The sequence below is a fragment of the Arabidopsis lyrata genome, assembly GCF_000004255.2.
Source record: "Arabidopsis lyrata subsp. lyrata unplaced genomic scaffold ARALYscaffold_3, whole genome shotgun sequence".
Lineage (NCBI taxonomy): Eukaryota > Viridiplantae > Streptophyta > Magnoliopsida > Brassicales > Brassicaceae > Arabidopsis > Arabidopsis lyrata.
Window position 1 is genome coordinate 23,341,926 of NW_003302553.1, and position 19,690 is coordinate 23,361,615.

Sequence of the window (19,690 nt, forward strand, 5' to 3'; positions counted from 1 at the left end):
ATGTAGAAAATTCAAATTTTATGTTAGTTCATGTGGGTTTAGGGTGGAGACAAAATTTTGGGGATGAATTAGCAAAAAAAAAACTTAGTTTGTGGGAGAATAGGCCGTTTTCTCCTCAAAACACGGTTGTTTAAATCGATGATGTGGCATCCTAGTTAGCTGGTCGTTGACGGAACAATAACAGCGTTTACCGATCTGTGGGTTTAATCCGGATTTGTTTTGTTCATGCAAAAAATTCAAATTTTATATTAATTCATGTGGGTTTAGGCACACAACAAAGTTTCAGGGATAAATTAGCCAAAGCAATTTAGTTTTCTCGTCGTCAACCAAGGGATATGCTTATTGCTGGACAATGATAAAGGATTTATTCCATTCCCACAAAGACAGTGCAATATGATTGGTCAAGAAAATTTGCAAAAACAAAAGAAATAATAGTGTTTAACAAACTAGACCTCTATAAGAGCATCTCCATTGAAAGTTTCTTGGTGAGAAACTCCCTAATAAAACAGATTAAAAAATTAGAAAAAAAAGAGGAGAGATGACAGAAACGTTTCTCATTTGAGAAACCCCTAGACATCCATTTCTACAGTTGTCTTTTTCTGATTGGATTAAATAAACAAATAAACAATTAAATAATTAAGTAATAAAAATTTTGTATTATTTTATTCGTCAGAAACTCAATTGGGATTCTGACATATGAAAATGCTCTAAACATCACATTTGTGGTGATACGATCAATCTTTCTCAAAAGATAAAACCATCCGATTTAGTTCTAGACAAACAGCCTAAAACATATGCTTTGGAGTTCAACCGACAAAGTATTCAAATAAAACGAAATAATTACACTTATATCAGAACAATCTATGTTACAAATAAATTAGATCATTCGTAGACAACTATGTTATTATAACTAGTTTTCAACCGCCTGTTTCAAAATCCTGATAATTAATCCTACAAAAGACGATAATCGAGAAAAAAATTATATTTTGTTAATTTATTTGCAAGATTAATTCATTCTCTTAATAGTTTAGTCATTTTGAAACCCATTAACTCCTATGGTGACAGTTTTCTTAAGAGTGGCTCAAAAAATAAATTGGAGTATGTAGTGTAAATACACATATATTTTAAATTTTGTAGTATTCGTGATCCGCTCTGTTTTATTTAGATCAACAAATTTTTAATCTATATGTGCTTCCGGTTTTATAAGATATCAATATCGGAAAACAAATCGAAGCATTTGCCTAGCCATATCAAAATACAATCAAGTTGACTTATAAGAAGTCAAGGTGAGAGAGATGGAGCACTAAGAGAGGTAAAGGAGCAAGGAGTTCCACGTCCTTGCGAATAAGAAACGAAGAAAGTTAGAGAACAATCGTATCGTTTACTTTTTGACGCATGATCGCTTGTCATTTTAGACCATACCATATATATCAAAATCCAATAATGTTCTAATTGTGGACCCACTTTTCAATCTTTTATCTAACTTTCTTCTTTTGTACAATCCACCTTTTCATGCTATAAAGTTTGTAATTGAAATGCTCAACCTTTTTAAATGATTATTAGTAGCTCTTTTTTTTTTTTTTTTTTTTTTTGTTAAGAATTGTATCATGTGAAAATATAACTAACTTCATCAAGAGAATAACAGTTTAGGGGAATAGGAGTGAAGACTAACTAAATCAGAAAAAATATCTATATACTAATTAAGAAGCATAGTATTGTTTTTGCTCATGTGGAAATATTACATACATAGACTTAAAAAGGTATGATTGATGATACAAAATGGTAAACGAGTTTTAATCAAAAAAAAAAAGCGGTGAACAATACCGGAATAGTTAAAACATATAAGAGATAGCGATGCACAAACATATTGGTGATATTGTTTTTGATATTGCTAATTTTTGTTGTTTTTGTGATCGGTAACTAATAAGGAAAACACAAGGGAAAATAAAGAAATATCAAAGGGAACAAACACAATATTTTAGGGTTTTTGTATGGATGAGTTTGAAGGATTTTACCATTCGTTTAACTGAAGAGTGACGACTGACGAGTGATTTTTTCCAATAACATGATATGGGAGAATATAATTTATTAATTATAAGTTAAAAGTTTAAAATTTTGGGGTTTAGAAGTCAGTTTTGGTTACTTTCTTCTATTGCCATTTAGTTAATTAGATGCCCACAAATTGTCATTTACTTAATTTGTATTCCATTTTTTTGTCATTTACCAAAATTGCGTCTATTAAGCCTATACAAGCATATAATTTATCTAGTAATTGAAAATATATATAACATATAATAGAAACTTTGGAAAGGCATTAGATAGACTGTCTCAAAAATTAATAACTCATTACAAATTCACAAATAGTAAAAAGATGGGCTGAGCCACATCATTTGCTGGGTATCCTATTAATATGCTACTTAAATTTTCAAACTCTAATCACTGCAAATATTAAGCTTCCCTCATGAACTGTGATTAAACTCTCTTGATTCTATCACCTTCAACTGCCAGAAATCCTTCACTCGCTAGCGTTGCGACCGCTTTTCTTACCTGTTTAATGCGTCACAACAACAAATACTTTGTTATGTCTCTGTCCTTAGATCAAAACTTTTTGATATGTAGCAAAAGTGTGTTATAAATGACTCACATCATGAAGATGAATTTCGGTGTTTATGTTGCCTCCATGCTTCTTCAGTTCTTCAAGTAACTGCAACAACATTTCCATTGTACTTAGAAACGGTTTCTCTTATTGTAAAATGATTTGCTTGCTTTTGGCATATAACAAATTGGGAAAATATAAAGGAGTAATGCATGAATACCTCTGATAAGCGCATTGATGATCCTCCAATTTGCATCTTCTCCAGAGCTATGTCTCGAATTGACGACACAAAGGTATCCCGTCTCATTCGTTCACTCGCTGACACTCCAGTATTTATCAGGTCCATGTCAATGGTCCCTTCACCAAAATAAATACAGGTGTTTATTGTTAGAATTGGTAATGAATGCTACTGTTTATCTTTTATCCTGATGATAATAATGGGTTAAAATTTACTGTGAAGAAACTACCTGTGGCGTGATCGGTTGCTGATTGCTGCATTGCAACTCTGAGAAGTCGAAATGCCTCGTCCACGTCATGTTTTTCAACCTTTAACCATAACAAGAATCGTTATAGTTGGTTTGAAACAATGAAAGAAAATTGCATATAATGAGTGTAACTAACCCATTCGGAGAAGCGCATCCGTGCCAAGGCCTCACTAAGTCTGATCAAACTTTCAATCTGCCTAGGAGTTGCTGTTATGACCTGTGCCATATTCAGAGAGTTTAGAGCGTTAGACTAATCATAGCCTTTTTATGAGCCTTGGTTACGATATAGAAACATATTGAAGTTCCGAGGGCACACCTTTTTGCTACTACCGGCAAACTTCCCTGCTTTTCTCATCTCAACATATCCTCGGGTCAACTCCTCTGCAGCTTCATCTGATAGTTTAGGATGAATGTTCTTGCGGGCATAGCTAACATAAGTTGTCAGTGTAGTAATATCTATAGCTTCCTCCTGAGCACTCTGTAGATTGACACAAATACTACAAATTAAGTAAGATAAAGGCAAAACACAAATATCTGTCAACATATCATACACACTGGGAAAAGATATAATAGAAGACCTCGGCGTTCTCAAAATGAAGGGCCACAATATGCTTTGCAAGCCTTCGGTCAGTCTGCTCATCGGGCTTGTCAAGAATCAAGTAGATCAAATCGAATCTAAGAAGCAAAATGAGATAAAATTAGTAACACCAATGGAGATGCAGAAGAGGAAATCATTAGCCTTATGAAGAAATAGCGTCACTTTGTTGAAGGATTGCAACATACCTAGAAAGCAAGGTCGGAGGAAGGTGAATATTCTCGATAACAGAAAGCCGGGGATTATAACGTGAACCACTAGGATTTGCACAAGCCAACACAGAGGTTCTGGCATTTAGAGATGCAATAATACCAGCCTTTGCTATTGAAACAGTCTGCTGTTCCATCACCTGATAGAGAAACAATGTTCATTGGTAATGCAATCTTATGGACTAGAGACCACATTTACAAGGGGCACAAACCTCATGCAGCATGCTCCTCGCACTGTCAGACATTTTGTCAAATTCATCAATACAGCAGATACCTCGGTCACTAAGAACAAGAGCTCCACTCTCCAAAACCTAAACAATGTAGCATTCACATTAACAGGTCAGGTTTAGGAAGACCCTCAAAATACAATGAAAAAACCAGCTGACTACAAAAAGATTGAAGACAAGATTAACATACAGTTTCTCCGGTCTCAGGATCTTTAGCTACATAAGCTGTCAAACCAACAGCTGAGCTCCCTCGCCCACTAGTATAAATTCCACGGGGTGAAAGCTTATGAATGTACTGGAGCAGCTGGGACTTGCTCGTACCAGGGTCACCAACAAGTAAGATGTTAATATCACCACGAAAATTAGCACCAGATGCCAAGTTCAAAGCATTCCCTCCAAAAAGCTTCACATAAAAAAATTTGTCTTAGTAAAAGGACCTAGTGTCGTTTGGATTTTGCTGAATCATAAGCAACTATCAAAAGCGTTACAGTACCTGGCACAGAAGACCCTTTTTAACATCATCCAACTCCCAGATGTTTGGTGCTAGTGATCTACTAAGCCTCTCATATATATCTGGTTGTTTGGAGAGTTCCTGAAACTTCCTCAGCTGAAAAGTAACACAAATATTGGTTGGAATGGAGGGACAAAGGAATAAGTTACAAACTATAGATCCTTTTAGTTAAAAATATGAAATACCTTCTCTTCATCTAGCTCGACATCTTCATCGACTCTACGCAGACTATTGTCAACATCCATAGGATCCTCAGCAGACATTCGTAACTTACTTGCTTTCTTTATGTGAAGGCAGTCGATGTAGGTCTGTACTCAACGTTCATAAAAGATCATAATTGAGAATGTCAGAACGTAATAAGAAAAAAGAGGAATCACTAAAAGAAGGAAAAAAATATGATGACATGCCTTAAACACAGATTTCACAGTCCTATGAGCAGGCCCCACTCGAACGGTCATTGCTCTGTAAATTCCGGTGACCTATCCAGAAAACAAGCTTTTGAATGTCAACCAATACCATAGGAATGAATGTAATATCCTGATAACATTACTACTTTTTAACCTCAATTCTATCACCAGGTTTCCCATTATCAACTAGCTTATCATGCAGCAACAAGCTAACTGTGTGAGGTGTTCCTCCTTCCGGAATCTCATCAGGCGTTTCTTGAAGCCTCACAATCTGCTTATCAGCAAACCTGATGCACAAATGAATTAGGAAAGTTACAGAATTTAAAAGAATCAGATATATTCTATGTCTAGAACTTACCTGCATCGGTTGTGCACTAGTGTCATAGAGTTCTTGGCCATGCACTCTTGTTTCAAGCAAGTAGGAGGCTCACTTATTTTCCCTAAGAAGTAAACAGACATTAGGAGAAACTAAGCAGATATATACAGAAACTGATAAATCCAAGTGATCAAATTACCTCTATCAACGATAATGGGGTCAGAGAAGTATCCACAAACGAGGCATCTAAACACAGCTTCTCTGATTTCAGGAATGATAGAGCTACTCCGAATTATCATACCTTTCAAAGAGATCATCTTCTCGATATCTAACAAACCAAAACCAAACATCCAAAGATAAGCTAAGCTAGCCACTAGAGTGAACTAATAAACACAGAAAAACAAAAACTGAATCATACTAACCAGATGGATTGAGATTTCTTATGGAAGTGGATGTCCTGAGGTTAAAAATCCTCACTTGAACATGTTTCTCGAACAAACGATTAATCGTGGAAACAATATCCATCAGCACAATATCGAAGATAGCGAGAACTTCCAACGGATACCGAACCATCTTGTTATACAAATCAGGATCATAATCAAACACATCAAACGCATCAACATCAATCCATTCTCCTTCAATTTCAATCACCTTCCTTATCGAAACCATATACTTCCCTTCTCTAAACAAATCCTCACTGTTCTCTCTAGCTTCTCTAAAATGCTTAACAAACATTTCAATCGCAGATTTAACATCTTGCACACTGATGTTAGTACCCCAAACAAAAGTCGGAGTAGTATCATCAGCGCCGTCGTCTTCACCGTCGTCGGAAGAAGGCAGTGGTTCGTCAGTAGACAGTGGTGTCCCTGGGTCTCCGCCGCCGCCACCTCCGCCGCCACCGCGTCCATTTCTTCCATTAGATCTGGCGGCGGAAGGACGAGATGTTGGAGGAGTGGAATTGGATGATGCGAGACGTGAAGGTGGTGGTGGAGGAGTTGCGAATTGCGTGGGGGTAGAGGATCTTCCTCGCCGGCGACGGTGGAGTGCGGCGGGGGAAGAGTATGTGTTTTCGATAGGGCTTGAAACGTTTTCTCCGGGAGAAGACGGACCTGAGGTAGTGAGACTCGTCAAAATTATGAAGCAGTTTCGGCATTGAGAGAGAGGGAGAGAGGAAGAGAGATATTACCGTCGTTAGGGTTGCCGGGAGAAGAATCGGAAGCCATGGCTGATCGGAGAATTGAGAGAGACGGAATGAGAGGTTTCGGCGCTTTTTAGTGAGTAGAGATGAATTAGGCGGGACTTCACTTGATTTTGGCGCCATTAGTAAATGGGCTTTGAATGGGCCTAACTATTGGGCCTGTTAATATATTAACTCGAAAGGCTTATTGATCCTAAATCTTTAACTGTAGACGTTTATTTTGTTTTTTTCCTCTCTGTAATCTATTATGAACTACCAGTAAGTTTTTATATTCGATAAAACAAAAAAAAACTTGAAAGTTGTTAGTTTTTTTTTTTTAAGAAAAATACTACATTAATAATTCATTTTTTAAAATAACTTGATGTTAACTAAATCTAATGGGGCTGGAACAAGTTGATTTACATATATCCCTGGAGAAAAACTCACCAAGAAAATTTTGTTAAATGTTAAAAAAGGTTCAATAGTTTGTTTTACAAGGCAAATATTTTCTATTGAATGAACAAAATCCGTTTGTAAATTAATATCATTATTTCCCAAGAAATCCTCAATCCTCATAGACTAGGGAGTATCAATTTTCATGAACTTAAAAACATTTTTTCCAAAGGAAATCAATTAAAAAAGGTTCAATAGCTAACAAGACATTTATATTATCTGAAAATGATAGTTATGGTGTTGCACACATAACCGATGATAGTTCGGGGATGTCCGTATGTAATACCAATAGTTCGTGTAGTTAGCGAGACATTAAAATAGTCTGCATGTGTGGTGATGTGTTGGCGTATAATTCGTGTAGCTGGCAATGATTTTTCCGTTGTTTTACCTGGCAAATATTTTCTATTGAATGAACAAATCCGTTTGTAAATTAATATCATTATTTCCCAAGAAATCCTCAATCCTCATAGACTAGGGAGTATCAATTTTCATGAACTTAAAAACATTTTTTCCAAAGGAAATCAATTAAAATCCTCAAGATTCTTCATGGACTATATATGGATTGTTATATATTGAAGTAACTGTTCTTCTATTGATTCTTCTACAAAAGAGGTCACAAATTCATATAGCAACTAAAGATCGATTTACAAGATTATTGCAGAAACTGAACAATCCAAGAACGACTAAAATAGAAATCAATAAGCAAATCCAAACACTACCATTTGAAGAAATCTAAGCCGTTTCATCGAAAGAAAATTTGAAGAAATCGAACCTATCAGCACCTGAAATTGATACCAAAGCCATGCTTACCATGAACACACCCAGGTTTCAACTGCAAATACGAAGATCTCTTCCCCAATTTCCTAATCCTCTGTCTCTTTAGCTTCTTGCTCACGCTCCTTGGAACCAACTCATCATCAAGATCATTATAGTCATCTTCATCATCAACACCATCGCGATTGATATAATCTCCAATACAATAACGAGAACCTCCACGGAGAAACATTATCTGCCGACGAAACGAACTGTTACGGTAATCACCAAGAACACTAACAACACCATCGACGAGAACAAAATCAGCTGCGAAGAGATCATCAGTGTCAGTCTCCGAAGCTTCCAAGTAGATTATGTCTTCGTAGAGACTCTTAACGGCAAAGGAATTGAGGAACTCTAAGAGGTCGAGTACGAGATCGTCTTCTTCTTGATTCGCCATTTTTCGTTTTCTCTGTGATTTCGCCGGAGAAAGTTTGTTACAGTCTCTCTGTTTGTTTTCTATTTCAACACTGAAGGAAAAATCACAAGAAGCCGATTTTATATGCGTGTTGTTTGTAACTGGAGAAAAACGTCATGCAGTTCTTTTGCTCAAACTCAAAACGGAATGTAGTCTAAAGAATGTCTGTAACCCGAAGAAAAACGTCACGCTGTTCTCTTGTACACTGAGGCTGATAGGTCTCAGACTATAACTCGGATCCAAATTGTAAAACAGAGATAACACTTTTCTTTGGGCAATTCTTATTGCCTCTTTTTGGCTTTTCGATTATCTTAAATAGAGCAAAGAGATGGAGTTCAACTCCTACAAACAAGGAATGGGAAAGTGGAAAGGTGGTTCCTTAACAACAGAGACCACTTCTTCCGTTATTGACTGAAACAAACGACTTATTCAACATCAACCAAACCAACTTAATTCAAATACTTTCGGTTTGGTACACGCATCCGGTTTGATGATCTCCGGACCGGTTCTGTCTCCTCCGCGACTCCATCAGAGGCGCTACTTTAGTTTGGCAAGTAATTAGGCTTTTGACCCGAGGAAGAATTATAGCATTGGTTTATTTTCTTTACTCGTAAAACTTGATAGTTCAAAGTATTATTTGGAGCATTGGATTTATCGGTTTAAAACAATTCCAATAATTACTTTTTTAACAGTTTCTCAAGTGTTGTGTTACACTGACATTGACAGAAAACTAAATAATGTAAATGGAAGAAACCAGTGATCCTTGAATTGACATAATTTGCGGTGCATATTTTGAAGCCTGTCCTAATAAGGATGATGGTAAAATAGATCACAGAAACAATAATATTCTTTGATCGCCACAAAAAAAGAATATGGCAGATTGGTGGTGTTCAAGTAAAAATGACAAGTTATCAATTTGGCTTTAAGGCTGTAAGCAGAGAGCTGTTTTGAGTGTTGGGATCGTACTAAATCATGATGCGAAGGACGGCGAGTCCCACAGCTGAAATCGACACAAGTGTACCTATGCAATATTTGATGACTTCGTATTTTGAAGCTTCTAATTGAGCTCTCAACGCATGGATTTCCTGCAAAAGCAAATCATATTATGTCTTCTCATCTTCCTAAGTTTCAGTCTATAATGTATATAGTTCATGAGTAAAGGGAATAGTTGCTATATACCCTGTCAAGCTTGTTTGTGAGATTTGTTGTTTCGGTATTCTGATTAGCTAGCTCATCGCGTATTCGACTGTGAGTAACAAAACAACCATAACCAGATTACCAAATACTCTATATATCACGCCTTCACTTGCAGATGGCTACGTTGGTAAATGGTCATAGAAGGAGAGTACTGTGCAAAATTGAGAGTTTTCTTACCCTCTTTCAAGATTCAAATCCAAGCGTTGTCCAGCTGTGACCTTATCAATTTCGTACCTGTTTCAAGTGAGAGGTCTTAGGTCTTAGTTTCAGATTGGTTAAGAGCATATTAAAAGGCGAACTATGGCCACAAACCTGAGCTCACTTCGCATCTTCTCTATATCGCCTCTCAATTTTTCTGTCTCACGTTGCAATACAGTAAAGTGATGCTCCTTTACAAAGCATGAAGAAGAGTTGGTATCATAAATCTTCTTACTGCGTTATACAGGGAAGCACAGACAATGCTATTTTGCCTAAACTACTTACAGTAGATGCTGGTGCTACATTGATTTAACACAACATGACATGAAAATGTACAGTACAATGGTATGCAAATAAACACAATATACCGATTTTTCTGGCTATAAGTGCCTAAGACTCCAACTCATAAACAGCTGCAGCAATGAGAGTTTGAATTACTAAACAGGCCCTCTTCCTAGATAAACTAATTTACTCAAAAAACGCGGCTTGTACATCTTCTATTTTCAAAGTAACAACACAACCTCTCAAACTAATCAATATCCATAATGAGAATAAAGAGAGAAAACTTAGAAGAATTTTTTGAGGACATCACCAACTTTTGCACATCAAACCAGAAAACAGCCACAAGTTTGAGGTTCTGAACCACTACTAATCAAAAACAACCACTAATGTATGCAAGATCAGAAACATTTTCTAACGGTAGATGTTACCTGCGAACTTTTGACTTCAGATTTAAATTTTGACAGATTTGAATCTTGAATCATTTCAATCTGCAAACACACAAATCAAAACTAAGAAAAAGAGAGTTTCACATAATTAAAATTTTAAACAGTAGTTTCCCACAACTTAATGAACAGTAATCGAAACTAGTTACCTTCTGCATTTCTGCTTTTGACACAAAAGACTCAGACACATTTTCCAAGCTATCATTCAAAACCTCAGTAATAGCAGAAGTTATTGCCTCAGCTTGTTTCGATGGAACACCTTGAGCTTCAAGACTCCTCACCTTTCACAAAACATCAAAATAAACCCAAAGAAAACTATAAACATTTCATTGCTTTCTCCTACAGCAACTTAAAATCCTAGAGATTCCAAAAGTTCTCAATACTCAAAATTCATGCCAAGTTCTAGATCTAGTCTACATAGAGAGAATGAAAATACCAGAGCCAATGTATCAACGAGAAAGGCACGTCTTCCATTAGCTTTCGTGAGTTCAGAATATTGACGGTACGGAAATTGACGACGATTAAGCAATCCGAGAGAGGAAACGAGACCTCGAGGTTTAGCGAGAGTAATCGCAGATTGAGCTCCCAATAGAGCCAATCGCTTGGACAATGTCATCGATCAGAAATTGAAAGAAATAATAACCGGAGATTACGGAACTACGCTAAAACCTAATCGCGGTATAGATTTTCCGGTGGAGGAGACGGTAATTTGGGAATCGGAGAATCGAGAGAGAGAGGATTTGAGAAGCTAGACCTTGACGACGAAAGGGTTCTTCTTCTACTTCTGGGTTTGTTTGATTTTTTTCTTTCTCAATGGGATTTGGTGTTTAATTACATATTTACCCTTTATAGACCAAATCGTAATTAATTACTTGCCCGAAAAGTTCTTCTCTTCCAATTTTTGTATTTCGTTCTTAATCTTCTTCAGTGATTTATTAAATTAAGCAATTAGCAATCATGTTTGACGACACGTCAGCCTAAACTGCCACGTCAGTAGTATGCATTGACACGTCAGCGATTGGACTGTTTCAGACCCAAATAAAAGGACACTTACAATTGGGCTGTAAATTTAAGGCCCATATAACTTTTTCAATTTTACTATGCAGTTCCAGAGTTTTAGATCAATTTCTTTGTTGTTATAACTTTTTTGTTGTTGTTGTTGTTATAACTTGTCACTAGAGTAAACAAACAATGATGAACCATCCATTATTTGAATTTCCAATTCGACCACAATCAAGACACAAAATGCTTAGTTGAATATATCATTCGAATAAGATTACAGTTTTATAAACTTGAAAAACAAATTATGGTGGCTTTTGTTTGTTCTTGACTGTGTTATTATATTGTTTTTCTCTTTTTCTTTTTTTTTTCGTGCAACATTGCATGTGTTATTGTTTAAATTGTTAAATTGATGAACTATGTTAAAAACAAAAGCATGCTAGATTAGGCTCGAATCAAGTCTGCTATGACGATAACTTTAACTCGTAAATGTGACAGTAGAATTAAATGTATCATTATTGATCAGAAGAATTACGTAAACTGAATATCCAAAGACCAAAATCTTTGGTTTTTATTTTGGTTTTAAGAAACCAAAATCTTTTTAAGCGTTAGTCCGACTGCTACCATGCATGATATTAAGTGTAACGTGAATTTTACAATTCCAAATTTCTGAAACACCAAAACATCTGATCTTCCTAAGTTTCGAGGTGAATAGTGTAACATGAAATAAATTCTTGAATCAAAGAAAAAGCCATAACTCATCAAGCTTGTTTTTGGCCTTCCCAATTTCAAATGTGAGGTCTAGTTTCCGATTTGTTAAAGCAAATATTACAATACGTTGATGATGTGTGACTAGATACGTACCCTAGCTCAATTCGCATCTTCTCCATATCGAGTCGTAAATTTTGTATCTCTTGTTACACAACAGTATAATCCTACTAAGGAACGGAGAAGAGTTGGGATCAGATCTATGATGTGTGGAGGTGGGGTATGTGCCCAATACTAAATTTAAACTAAAAAGCACTCACTTTATTCCTTCTTAAACTAAATTGATAAGAGAATAAAAGCAGCTTCTCATGTGTTATCTAATCCGGAAATCCCCAAAGCTAGCTTCTACTTTTAAAGTCACACAACCTCACACTAATCCATATAATTGAAAAAGACAATAACAAAAGCAAGAATTATGGAAGGTTTTGTTTTTCAAAACATCAACTTTTGCACATAGATAACAGCCACATATTTTCTAGGTGTTATGAAATATGAACCCATCGTAATCTCAAAAAAGCACTATTTTATGCAAAAAAAAAAAAAAAAAAAAAAAAAAAAAAAAAAATTAACTATACATATAAAAAAGTATATATTACCTGAGAATTATTCGACTGATTTGCATCTTTAGTGAGCTCGGAAATTTGGCGGTACGGGAATGGACGACGATAAGAGGAGCCGAGAACTCGAGGTCTAGAGATATTAAGGTCCATATGCCTTCAATTTGTTATTTGTACAACAAAAATTGAAAATAAATAAGTAGGTTTATAGTTTATCGATTGTAAACCTAAACCGTTTTAATTTTATATGAAATATTTACATTCTTAGGTTTTAGCAAAAAAAAAAGAAAATAAATATGTAAACATTGTCAAGAATTGTTTACCGTTCTTGGAATAGACCATCGATCTGTTTTTCTCTCGTTGACTTTTTTGTTACCACATTTCTTTTCCCCTTTTAGGCTTATATTTTCTCGAATTTAGTAAAAGAAACAATCTATATTTAGTGTATGTAAAGTATATTTAATAAGAATACAACAAGTTTCTACAAGTAAAATACATAACCTTTTTTTTTTATTAAAATTGTTGAATCATGAGATATGCTACTTCATTTATAGTTGTTTGTCTTCTCATACTCCTCGTTACGAACCATGTTAACGGTAATATATTAATCTCATGTCGATTTTAACATTTTGTTCGTAAGATATGAAACATTGATTATTTCTATAAGATTTTAAAACATAAAACTTTTAATATTTTTGTAGTATTAACTGTTTAGTTAAAAAAACTACATATCTTATCTACAATCAATCTTTTATTTTTCTTATTGAAAACAGGACAGGGCAAAACAAAATGTCTTGCTAAACTGGAGGGTTATGGATCATGTGGACCTAACGGATCTAAGTTGTGTTTAAATGAACTTGAACAAGATCCCAAACATTCCAAATTTAGAAAAGTAGCTAACGGTTGTGAATGTCAAGACCGGGGTAAAAGAAAAGAATTCAACATGGGCCTATCTCATTCGTGTGTGTGTTATAGTAGCCGTTCTTGCGAAGGACCAATAAATGGAATTGGATCTTCCGAATAACTAAGACATAAGTTACCAGAGTTTGGTGTTGATTATACCTAATATGGTTTACAAATTTATATATATATATGTTAGTCTTTGTCAACAAAAAATATATTTTTATTTTAGTCAAAATAAATAAATTTATCTTCAAAATGTAAATCAATAATAATGATCGCTTTTTGCAGTTAATTTAAAGTGTAATATTGGACGATTAAAAAAAGTTGAAGTGTTTAATATATTCTCTCGTAATACATCTCTATTTCATTTGTCTAACTATTTATTTTTTAAAATAGTGATTATTAGATACCACCATTTACTTAATTTTATAAACCGTTTCATCACTTCTATTTCACTTTGAGTTTAGTTTTCCTCCTCTTCTACTAGTTAATATATTCACACATCTGTCTTTATGTAAAATGTTATTTCATCTTATGTTTACCTGACAATCTTCAATTAATGTCTATTTAAAGGATGGAAAAAAAGTTGAAAAGGGTACTAATTAATTTATAAAAAAAATAGAAATAGCATGGTCTTAACAAAAATTTCTTAAAATATTTCACATAAAATTAAAAGTATATGCTATTCCTATACTTTTATTTGGTCAGCATTATTGTCTTGGTAATCTAGTAATATGAGAGTCATGGGGTAACACATTGTTCTGCAACATGTTTCCTTCCATGCACTACTATATTGACTATTTTTATGGATAGACCATAAACATAGTAGGAGTTATTGTAACAGTGATTTTATGTCTTTTAAAAAAACGTATTCAACAACAGTAATGTTTGTACACATTTGAAACAAGATATATAAAACATGTAATATTCATAATGAGCTCTAATAATACAACGTAATTAAGAGATATCATTAAGACTGATATCTTCAATTTGTACAATACACAACGAAAAAATTGAAGATAAATAAGTAATCATTATCAAGAAGAGTTTACAGTTCTCTGAAATAGACCTTCGATCCTTTTTATCTCGTTGAATTTTTGTTGCCACATTTCCTTCCCGTGTTTAGGTATATGTTTTCTCTAATTTAGTAAAAGAAGCAATCTATAGTGTGTGTAAAGTATATTTAATAACAATACAACAAATTTCTACAAGTAAAATACCTTCATATTGATAGATAATGAAAAAATTCAATATTGATAATATTGTTGGAACTCAATTTTACACAAGTGGCTCGGGCCAACTTTCCGGCGACTTTTCCGGTGACGTCCGTCATCGTAATGACCGGATAATGGAACCTTTGGATTTTTTGTAATGAGCACTATAAGATAGTATATCTACTTGTAAAAATTGAAGTTATATTGAATGAGTAATTGAGGTCCAAAGTGGTAAGCTTGAAAGCTTATAAAGTACAAATGTAATTTTGTCTCACATTGGAAGTTTGGAAACTTTTTCTCTTGTATATATAGTGATAAACATATGACATGGTTCACTAGCTATTGGGAAGGGGAGACTATGGTCAGAGCCATGCCAAGAGATTCAAGGGCCATAAGCGGTACATAAGAAAAAAAATCAAAATACTAATCATCTCTTCTAATATAATTTTTTTTTTGAAGTAAACATAAAATATTAATTCTGAAACGTAATGATTTTATAGAAAATCGTTAAATAGATTTTCAAAATCAATAATTTATAATATTTTTGTGAATAGGGAAGATAGTTAAAACATCAAAAATATAAAGAAAGTTCAAATCCATTGTTAATAAAAGAAGCAATGGTCGTCAAGGGACCTTGTATCACTTTATTATTTTAAATTTCTAACTAATTACTAAATTTTGAAGAAAAAAATCTCACTAACACGATTTATCAAACATATCATGTTTAGAAGCCAGAAAAAAAATCAAAAGCATCACGTTTCTATAGTAAAACTTTGATTTAAATTTACACTAATATGCTGTTGAATTTTTAATTAAAATGGGGCCGTAGGCGAAGGTTTCATTTTGGGTAACGTAGCCACGGCCCTGACTATGGTGAAGGAGATACATGCACATTATGCAACACGACCCACATGCGCGCGCACTGCCGCCGCTGCCGTGCCGTGCCGCAGAAATCATTTCCAGATTGGTATATGTATATCGTTTGAACTAAACGTTCCACGAAATGCCACGAAGTGGCTAAAAAGCTTTCGCAGAAGCGTTTGTATCGATACAAAAAAACGTTTTTTGAAAACCGAATAAAATCGTTTTTTAAAAGCTGTTCGCGTAGGGATCCGTAATGCGATGGAGAAAATTCTTTTTGGAGAAAATACTTATGAGGCTTTTGTTACATTTATGCAACATTTTCTACATAAGTTTTTGGCCCATTAAGAAGCCCATTAATGAAATCGAGTTTGCATAAACAAAAGACATATTCGAGAGCATATTCCAAATTTTGAAATCGAAAATCGATCGGCTCTGGATATCTCGCCCATGATCTCATCGTGGCCGAGTCCTCCTCTCGCTCCCAACGTCCCTAGATTTGCGCCCACGAGCCATCCCTTCAAGCAGCTTCTCCTCTCGCCTATAAAAGCAACACCTCTCTCTCTCATTTTCTTCACGCTTTTTACACTAAAACGCAAAAACAAAACTCTCTCTCATTTCTCTTTCTTCTCAAAGTAAGTCTCAAGAGTATATCGTATTATTCAAGTTCGTAGATTCCGTTATCGAGTGTTGCGATATCGGTCTCATCGTGATTGTATCCTGCGATCCGCTGCTCACAAAACCGCCCACTGCGGGAGCTAGTTTGGATTACGGAAAGAGATATCATATCTCGCCTTCACGCGTTTTCTTAAATCGTCTTTCCAAATCGTTTTCTAAAAGTTATTTCTCTCTGTTTTCAAATCGGGATTTCGCGGTCCTACAAATATATATATATATATATATAAATCTAGCGACTGAAAGCGCAGATTGAGCCCCTAACAGAGCTAGACGCCTGAACATGCTCATCGATCAGACCGAAATCTCAATAACAAAACTGATACGAATTGGTACCTAGACGACGTACGGTTCTATTTTACTTTCTTTGGGATTTAATTTGATTTCTCTTTAGTTTTTTTTGGGGTTTGATTATTTTATACCTACCCCTTTCTTTTATACCAAAACGCATTCTATTGCTTGCCCTAATTTTTTTTTTTATAATGCTTGCCCTAGAAGTTATTTTCTTTTCTTTTTTCTGTTTAAATATATGTATTCTCCGTGTTATATATATATGTGCATGAATAACTATTATTATATTCCCATTCGTCTCTACGGATTTTTAGGATCGCCTCCAAACCGTGAAGACACAAGATCTGATATTTTGGATTCTGAAATGTCACCATCTCGTAAAATAAAAGCCAGTAATGACTATCCTTGTCAAGAACCTGAAGATAAAGTCCCCAAAAATCTGAGTCAAGATCTATCTCCTCTTCGCAGGAATATGAATGTGAAGCGTGAAGCTGAAGCTAGACTACAAGAACTTGAGCACACTACAAGAACTTGAGCACACTACAAGAAATATGAGCATTGATAGCACATAACGATAGCGCATTTTCCGTTACTGCTATTAAAGATAGGGTTAGGAGTTTGGTAACTCTATCATAACATTTAGAAAACGCTATATCACTTAGCCAAAAAAATTAGACTTAGGTCCGTAGTATCTCCACCACAAAGAACAAATTATAAACACCAACAACAGAAAAAAAATCACTCGACGGAGAATTTTCGTTATTCTCCGATCTACATCTGTTCTCTCTTCTCTCTACTTCTTCTTCATCTTCTTCTCTTTATTTTCTGCCGATCTTTCTTCTCAGATCTGTCGTTCTTCTGCTGAAATCGAATTTGGAACAAAGATCTACATACCCTTGATTCAATTGTTATTTTGATTCAGTGTTGGAGCAACGGAGCAACGGAGTCGCGAGGGTGGTGACGAGGATGCGGAAGATGGAAGAAGAAGAAGCTGAGAGGCGGATCCATCGGCAGCGTCACCGTGGAGGAGAATCGCCACAGGAAGGGAGAAGATGAACGACAATAATCTCGACGAAACGGTCAAAGGGGAATCAAAGAGAGAGAGATTCATGTCTCGGCCATTCCTTTTTTAAGCACCGACTTCCTTCTCGATGGCTGGTGCGTAGTAACAAATTCGATTTTGTTTTTCTCTAAACCCTAAAATTTGTCTACTCATTGCTCGATTGATGGAAATAGGAGAGGTTTGGGAGCTGTTCATGAGCTCATAAAAAGAGAAAGGGTCTACGAGGAGGTTGATTTTGAATTTGCTTCTCATTTCGGTTTGATTTTGAATTGAATCAGACTTTGGTTTTTTTTTTTTATTTGTCTTCCTTTTGATGTGATTTGGTTTTGTAGGGCATTGAGAAGCTTGTAAAAACCCACCGTTGAAAAGTGAGAAACCAAAAATGTTTTGTGTTTTAGGTTTTTATCTCGATTTAGCTTGACAGGTAAAGTTTTGATTTTATGTTACTTAATCATCGCAGATACTAAATCGAATTGCCATGGCCAAGAACTCCTTCAAGCTTTCTAAATCCTCTAAGTTAGTTTTGTTCTTTTCTCTCTTCTTCTTTTTACTTTTTGATTGATTGATATCACTTGATAAGAGTTTAAAGAATTTTTGTTGATGATGTTTACTTCTTTGGTTTCTTTTGATCTTGTGTTGCTTTGGATTGTGTTGTGATTCTGATCTTTGTTTAAGGAACTCAATTTTGATTAGCCTGGTTACGAGTTTGAGATTGGTTTCTCTGTTTGTTGGTGATCAACATCTATAAGTATGTTAACCTTGACTGGTTTTAGTTGTTGTGCTTAAGTCAGGTTTTTGTCTTATGCATTGACTCTGAGTTTCACTCCTATGCTTATCTATATTTGCTGAGACTGTTGTTAGAAGTATTGCTAAGGAAGTGTTGTTTGATTTCGCATACCTTTTTATGCTCTTGTAAAAGCTTATTATTTTGTCGTCTTGCCTTGGCCAGAGTTTGTTTACTATTTTCTTAGACTACAGTTTGCAATGTCTTCGATGTATAGGTTGAAGCAACTGTTAGAGCTACAGGGCAGTATCCAGAACGTTTAGGTGAACCCCCATGCCAGGTAACCCCGACCTAATTTGGAGCTAATTTGAGCATGCAGTTGGAGCTAATTTGTTTTGCTGTCTCAAGTGAGTGCAGCTCAAGATATTGTTGTCTCAAGTGCAGTCTCAAGTCAAGTCCCAAGTGAGTGTGCAGCCCAAAATCTATATAGATTAGAAATTAGGCTCAGCTTAGATGAGAACAAGTTTGTTAATTTTGGCACTTGTAATCTTAGTTTAAGCCTTGGATTGAGACTTTTTACTTGTATGGTGTGGATGATTTATGAAATATAAATATTTTATATAAATTTCAAAAGAGGTTTTCGCAAATGTGAAATAATATGCATATAAAACGCAAGTATTATTGCATAAAATAAGCGTCATAACAAAATATATTACAGCGTTTAAAATGAGCACCTAACATAGCAAGAAAAATGACTTATTACATAATTTATAACAAATATAAAGGCGATATAACAAAGCGTTTCACTAATGCTATGGTAGAATACTATATCATAGCATACATAAAAAACGCTATCGTATGTGGGGGGTCTACCATAACAGGGGCATAAGACAGCGTTTATGAAAACGCTATTGATGACATATAATAGCTCTTCTCTCTTGCTAATAATGTAGATATTTTTTGTAGTGGCATGAGAAGGAAAAGCCATTTTCTCGGACAAGGGATGATTCTGCAAGCTTAATCAAATGATGAAAGAAAGAGTTAGATTGGGAGATCAAATGGCTCATTTGGTTAAGAAAAAACAGCATGAGACAACTCTTGTTGATCTAGGAGACGATGAGAAGAAGAAAGAATCTGGATTCATTGTACCACAAACTGTGCCTAAAGATAGTTGGTTGACGAAAGGACTAGAGACTACGACAAACCGGTATGGAATTAAACCGGTAGATACTGGGATGGGGTCGACCGTAGTAATGGATATGAGAAGCAAATGATTAATTTAACGAGAAGAAAGCAACATAAATAGGT

General features: G+C 35.1%; 2 protein-coding genes and 1 long non-coding RNA gene across 5 annotated transcripts; 1 reads left to right on the plus strand and 2 right to left on the minus strand.

The window, feature by feature from the left end:
* Positions 1-2,292: 2,292 nt before the first annotated feature.
* On the minus strand, positions 2,293-6,632 carry LOC9320238 (DNA replication licensing factor MCM4). The gene is made up of 18 exons (XM_021033411.1): positions 6,533-6,632; positions 5,769-6,455; positions 5,546-5,674; positions 5,389-5,470; positions 5,185-5,317; positions 5,031-5,102; positions 4,809-4,931; positions 4,606-4,719; positions 4,303-4,515; positions 4,098-4,196; positions 3,865-4,025; positions 3,660-3,756; positions 3,398-3,559; positions 3,218-3,298; positions 3,064-3,142; positions 2,817-2,953; positions 2,645-2,704; positions 2,293-2,547 (listed from the first exon to the last, which is right to left on the minus strand). The coding sequence occupies exons 1-18, from the start codon at positions 6,567-6,569 to the stop codon at positions 2,473-2,475; spliced, it is 2,541 nt and encodes an 846-aa protein (XP_020889070.1). The 5' UTR covers positions 6,570-6,632; the 3' UTR covers positions 2,293-2,472.
* A 2,267-nt stretch (positions 6,633-8,899) lies between these two features.
* Positions 8,900-11,250, minus strand: LOC9322295 (protein FMP32, mitochondrial). The gene is made up of 7 exons (XM_002886183.2): positions 10,764-11,250; positions 10,477-10,608; positions 10,313-10,372; positions 9,717-9,793; positions 9,582-9,638; positions 9,387-9,453; positions 8,900-9,292 (listed from the first exon to the last, which is right to left on the minus strand). The coding sequence occupies exons 1-7, from the start codon at positions 10,941-10,943 to the stop codon at positions 9,173-9,175; spliced, it is 693 nt and encodes a 230-aa protein (XP_002886229.1). The 5' UTR covers positions 10,944-11,250; the 3' UTR covers positions 8,900-9,172.
* A 6,004-nt stretch (positions 11,251-17,254) lies between these two features.
* LOC110230548 lies at positions 17,255-19,029 on the plus strand. 3 transcript variants are annotated; one of them, XR_002333689.1, is made up of 4 exons: positions 17,255-17,753; positions 17,832-18,174; positions 18,660-18,722; positions 18,791-19,029. It is a non-coding gene; the product is annotated as an uncharacterized LOC110230548 (long non-coding RNA). The 3 variants fall into 3 exon arrangements; XR_002333690.1 differs by having other exon boundaries at positions 17,832-17,886; positions 17,991-18,722; XR_002333688.1 differs by having other exon boundaries at positions 17,832-18,722.
* The last annotated feature ends 661 nt before the right edge of the window (positions 19,030-19,690 follow it).

Coding starts and splice junctions, on each gene's coding strand:
- LOC9320238 (XM_021033411.1), bottom strand. CDS start 6,569: ATGGCTTCCGATTCTTCTCCCGGCAACCCTAACGACG. Junction 5,675..5,768: donor AAGAAATCTCAATCCATCTG/GTTAGTATGATT, acceptor TTGGTTTGTTAG/ATATCGAGAAGATGATCTCT. Junction 4,516..4,605: donor AAAAGGGTCTTCTGTGCCAG/GTACTGTAACGC, acceptor TTTTATGTGAAG/CTTTTTGGAGGGAATGCTTT.
- LOC9322295 (XM_002886183.2), bottom strand. CDS start 10,943: ATGACATTGTCCAAGCGATTGGCTCTATTGGGAGCTCAATCTGCGATT. Junction 10,609..10,763: donor TCGTTGATACATTGGCTCTG/GTATTTTCATTC, acceptor GTTTTGTGAAAG/GTGAGGAGTCTTGAAGCTCA. Junction 9,293..9,386: donor TCACAAACAAGCTTGACAGG/GTATATAGCAAC, acceptor TTGCTTTTGCAG/GAAATCCATGCGTTGAGAGC.